At 23.1% G+C, this 6,393-nt stretch overlaps 1 protein-coding gene across 1 annotated transcript; it reads right to left on the minus strand.

Annotated features, from left to right (window-relative positions):
* Window positions 1-270: 270 nt before the first annotated feature.
* Window positions 271-2,473, minus strand: LOC126320609 (uncharacterized; the record flags this gene model as incomplete). The annotated part of the gene is given in 1 exon segment (XM_049994079.1): window positions 271-2,473. A coding segment is annotated over 1 exon segment (2,196 nt), but the record flags the coding sequence as incomplete, so codon positions are not given.
* Between the last annotated feature and the right edge of the window lie 3,920 nt (window positions 2,474-6,393).

Below are 6,393 nucleotides of genomic sequence, written 5' to 3' on the forward strand. Positions count from 1 at the left end.
AATAATATTCATATAAATTTCATAATATTTGATATAATATTTTATTTTTTATATTTTAATTCTATATCATTTTATTACATATACATATTATTTTATATATAAATAAAATATAACAATAAATCTTATATTAAATATTAATATTTTAATTCAAATTATCTATATTTTTATAACTCTCTCTATATATTTTATTTACTATATCATTTTATATAAATATCATAATTCTAAATTCTAATTTAATATTATTTCTATTACACCTCTGCATATTACCATCATAATAATTATTTTTAATCTATTTATATATACTATTGAACCAATTGATGATTTGTCTATAAATATATTGTTGTATTGGCAATTTATAATATTATTGCACAATCTATTCACAGGTTCAATAAAACATCTGTCCTTAGTAATAGATGGAGGTAACATTTTATCATCACAACTTGCATTCAGAATATGTTTTGTTGAGCTAATATTCATATTTACTAAAAATTCTAGACGACTCAGATCAGGAATATTACCTTCAAATTCATTGTCTCTCATTTCTAAATCTTTCAGATTGATTAAATCACCTATTTCATTTGGTATAGTTCCATTTAATTGATTAAAACTCAGATTTAGACTAGTTAAATTAATCATATTACCAATCTCAGATGATAAACTACCACTAAATTTGTTACCTTCTAATCTTAACTTTTCTAATTGACTCAATTGATATAAACCATCAGGTATCTCACCAGATAAACTTGACTTACTTAAGTCAAGCTCTAATAAAGCCCACATGTTTTTAATATGATTACTTAAACTACCATTAAAATTATTACCTCCTAATTTAAGATATCTTAACCAAGACAATAAATATATACTATCAGGTATCTCACCAGACAAATTTGATCCACTTAAATCAATTAATCGTAACCTATACATATTTTTGATATTATCACTTAATCTGCCATTAAATTTGTTTCCTTGTAGATACAGATGTTCCAATTTAGTTAATGAATATAGACCATCAGGTATCTCACCAGATAAACTTAAATTACTTAAATCAAGGGTGTGTAGATTATTCAGATTTCTAATCTTATCACTTAAACTACCACTAAATCTGTTACCTGCTAATTTCAGATCTTGTAATTCAATTAATGAATATAAACCATCAGGTATCTCACCAGATAGGTTTAAATTACTTAAATCAAGGGTGTGTAGATTATTCAGATTTCTAATATTATCACTTAAACTACCATTAAATCTGTTATCTGCTAATTTCAGCTCTTTTAATTCAATTAATGAATATAAACCATCAGGTATCTCACCAGATAGGTTTAAATTACTTAAATCAAGGGTGTGTAGATTATTCAGATTTCTAATCTTATCACTTAAACTACCATTAAATCTGTTATCTGCTAATTTCAGCTCTTTTAATTCAATTAATGAATATAAACCATCAGGTATCTCACCAGATAAACTTGATCCACTTAAATCAAGTTTTAATAATTTATTCTTTAGTTTTATAATATTATCACTTAATCTACCACTAAAATTATTCCCTTTTAGATTCAGATAATTCAATTCAGCTAATGAATATATAGAATCAGGTATCTCACCAGACAGATTTGATCCACTTAAATCAAGCTCTGATAAATTATTCATATTTTTAATATTATCACTTAATCTACCAATAAATCTGTTACCTCCTAATTTAAGATATCTTAACCAAGACAATAAATATATACCATCAGGTATTGACCCAGACAGATTTGATCCACTTAAATCAATTAATCGTAACATATTCAGATTTCTAATATTATCAGCTAATCTGCCATTAAATTTGTTTCCTTGTAGATACAGATGTTCCAATTTAGTTAATGAATATAGGCCACCAGGTATCTCACAAGACAGATTTGATCCACTTAAATCAAGAGTATGTAGATTATTCAGATTTCTAATCTTATCACTTAAACTACCACTAAATCTGTTACTTCCTAACATTACATGTTCTAAATTACTTAATGAATATAGACCATCAGGTATCGATCCAGATAGATTCAAATTATATAAATTAAGATATCTTAATTTATTTAGATTTCTAATATTATCGCTTAAACTACCACTAAATTTGCTTCCTCCTAGATCCAGACTTATCAATTCATTCAGCTCGTAAATTTCATTCGGAATATTACCTTGCAGATTTGTCTGACCTATTTTTAAACTTCTTAATGTATTTTTAATTGTTCTAATCACTACAGGAAATGCTGATAATTCAACCCCATCTAATATAACGTCACTCACCTCACCATTATTGCAACGTATTATTCTTCTATCATTGCAGTAGTCATCTGCAATTTTATCATTCACCAATAACTTGTTCAACTCCGCCACAAATTTTGAAGAGTTATTTTCTATCGAAAATATTCTTGAAATCTCAAATAATATAATCGCTATTATCAATAACTTATTCATTATCTTCATATCTTAATAATAAATCACTTCTTATTTTTCAGTTGATAAATGATTTATTCTTAATATTTCAAATATTTTTTTCGGCTAATATTTTTTTTATTTTTATAATTTTATTTTTAATATTATTTACAACATATATAACCCCTCTTACCTACGTTTATTATCATCTTAATACATAATCTATACTATATCTATATCATTTACCTATATCATAAACTACTTATATTCTTCATAAACTATTTGTAATTTTTTTTTATATTTTCATTTTATTCTATCATTATTCTCTGTCTATTATCAATCTATTCTAATTTATTTACATCTTTTCATTATTAACCTATAATCTATATTTTGTGTATATATAGTCTCTTTCTTTATCAAAAACTACAACTATAACATAACAATTATAATTTTTCATATCAAATACTCAAAAAATATTCATTTGAGCTCATTTAAAAAATACATATAATTATTATCTATATACATATATCTTATTACTTTTCATTTACATTATACTATTTATTTTTATTTATTAATATCTATTATTATAATAATATATTCTTTTTCTTTATTTTTTTGTATCAATGTTTGTTTCTAATTTACAATATATCTCATTTTATCATCTATTATTTGTTCTTCTATTTTTTTCATTTATAACATTTATAATTCAGAATATATTTTATTTACACATATTTTCTATATATATTTTTATATAAATAAAATCATTTTTTTATTATTTTTTTAATATATAAATATCAATCATATTATCTACCTATACAATGTCTATTATAATCATCAATCATATTATTATATCTACCTATATAATATCTATTATAATTATCAACCAATTTTATCAAAATTCATTTATTATATATATATATATATCTACATACTTTCTATACCTTTTATTATTTTTTATTATTTTTATTTTCTCTACCATATCTTATTAATTTATATTATTTATTCTATCACTTGTTATTACATTTATTTATCACATCTGCATTATATTTTATTTTATTTATTTCAAACAATTATATATATGTTTTTTACATTTATCTACATATTATCTGTCTAGAATTTCTTATTCTTCTTTATTTTTTCTATTATTATATTTACATTTTTTTTCTATATCATCTTACATCTTCTAATCTTATTTTAAAATCTATTAAAAAAATATATAATTTATATCTTCTTTTTAAATTTATTAATTATTATTTTATAATACATTTAATATTCTTTATAAATATATTTCCGTTTCATAATTATTCACATACATTATATCTTTATCTATCTATCATCTTATATTTTATCTTCTTCTTCTTTACTCTCTCTCTATATATTATTCATTTATATCATTCATTTATATTATTTAATATTATTTTATTCTATATTATATATTCTCTAACCCTAATTTATTTATATTGTTTTAATATTAAATCTTATATTCCTTTTATTTCTTCTACCTATAATATTATTTCTTTAATTTACTTTCTCTATTATATATTATTATATCATCTTATTTAATCTATTATGTTACTACACATACAAATTCCATTATGCTATGTATCTACATATTATATTATATTATTTTATACTCTATGCATAATCTTTTATTATATCATCTTGTCATACATATTCACACACTATATTATTTCATACACTCATATATTTTATCATCATACTATCTATACATAATACCTATATCGTATTATCACATATGTTTCTACATTTTATCATACTATCCATACATAATACCTATATCATATTATTACATATATTTCTACAATTTATCATACTATCTATATCTATATCATATTGCCTATACACAAAGCATATCTTATAAACTTAAATTATATTATATTCATATTAATATAATTATTTATATTTTCTTTATTATATCACATTATATATATTATATATTCTTCTATATATATCTATACTATATATATATATATATATTCTCTACACTACTATATATTCTCATTTACTTTAAACTTCTATCCACTTACTCCTCTCTCCTCATCCTGTTCTACTTAATCCTCTCAAATTCCATAAATTCATCATATTCAACCTACATTATCTATTTTACATATCACTACATACTTTATCACATTATCCACACATAATTATACATCATATATATTTACAGCCTTATTATACAATTCACCCAAAGTATTATCATCATACTATTCATATACTCACGATAATATCACACTATTTACACACTCTCTACATATACTATCCCTATCAATATTATTTACACACATATTCATAACATCATGTTCATCTATATTATTTACACACCACTTATTATTCATCATTATCTCTCTATTCACACTATTCACTATTATCTCTCTCTATTCACACTATCCACTATCATCTCTCTCTATTCACATTATCCACTATTATCTCTCTCTATTCACATTATCCACTATTATCTCTCTATTCATCTACATCACATCCTTTCTATCATAACTATTCTCCCCTACTAACCACAGATCTCCCATATTCACTTCTATTCACCACAGATCTCCCATATTCACTTCTATTCACCACAGATCTCCCACATTCACTTCTATTCACCACAAATCTTTTATATCTATCATTTTCAATCTATTATAATATCCTCTTTCCTATCATTCTATTCTCACTTTATTTTTCATTATTCTATTCTATCATCATAACTCTCTATCCTATCTTATCCTATCTCATTCATTATCAACTTTTATCCTCCTACTTTTCTTCTTTCATTCTATTCACTCCTATCAACTTCTTCTACTATATTATTCATGTATTCAATCTCTATTATCTACTCTATATATCTACATACTTTATACCATACTATTCACATACAATATCATAATCATTATACACACACATATATCCCTTTATACACACATATATATAACCTCATACACACATATATATAACCTCATACACACATCTTCTTATAACTCTATCATACTATTCATATATTCTTTTATTTACACATTCTCAAATCAATAATACTATTCACATCCTCACAATATCATACACATACATATATATACATGTATACAAACTCACACTCAACAATATACTTACACACACACTACTTTTATTACTCACTATTATCTACTCTTATTCATATTATTCACATCTACCTAATCCAAATCATAACTATTTACATTTATTCAATCTAAATCATAACTATCTATACACTCTTTACATCATAATTATATATCATATCCATTCTATCATATTATTCTATCATATCCATTCTATCATATCCATTCTATCATATTATTCTATCATATTATTCTATCATATTATTCTATCATATTATTCTATCATATTATTTTATTTCTCTATTCTCATATTGTCTTCTATTATCTTATTCTATCATCATATCTCTTCATCCTATCTTATATTCTATACTATCACATTATTTTATTCTCTATTATATTATCTTTTCTATTTTATTCACTCTGCATATTCAATCTTTTATACCCCTTTATATGCATACCTATACATATTTTTCTACACATCATACCTCTTCACCCACATACACAACATCACACATCTCTACCTACACATTCACATGGTATCATACCTCTCTATATATTCACATATTCACACAACATCATACATCTCTAAACATTCCCATACCATCATACATCTATACACATTCCCATACCATCATACATCTCTAAACATTCATATAATATCACATCTCTCTATATATTCACATAATATCACACCTCTTTATAATATACCTACTCTCTATCCTATTATATTCTATCCCATTATCTCAATATTCTTATTTTATTCTACTACCCTATATTACTCTATACTTTTTATTCTATACTATCACATTATCTCCTATTCTTCTATCGTATTATCTTAGTATATCATTACATTATTCCATCCTATTTCTATACTATCTTATTATTGTCTTAT

Source organism: Schistocerca gregaria, unplaced genomic scaffold (assembly GCF_023897955.1).
Source record: "Schistocerca gregaria isolate iqSchGreg1 unplaced genomic scaffold, iqSchGreg1.2 ptg000731l, whole genome shotgun sequence".
NCBI lineage: Eukaryota > Metazoa > Arthropoda > Insecta > Orthoptera > Acrididae > Schistocerca > Schistocerca gregaria.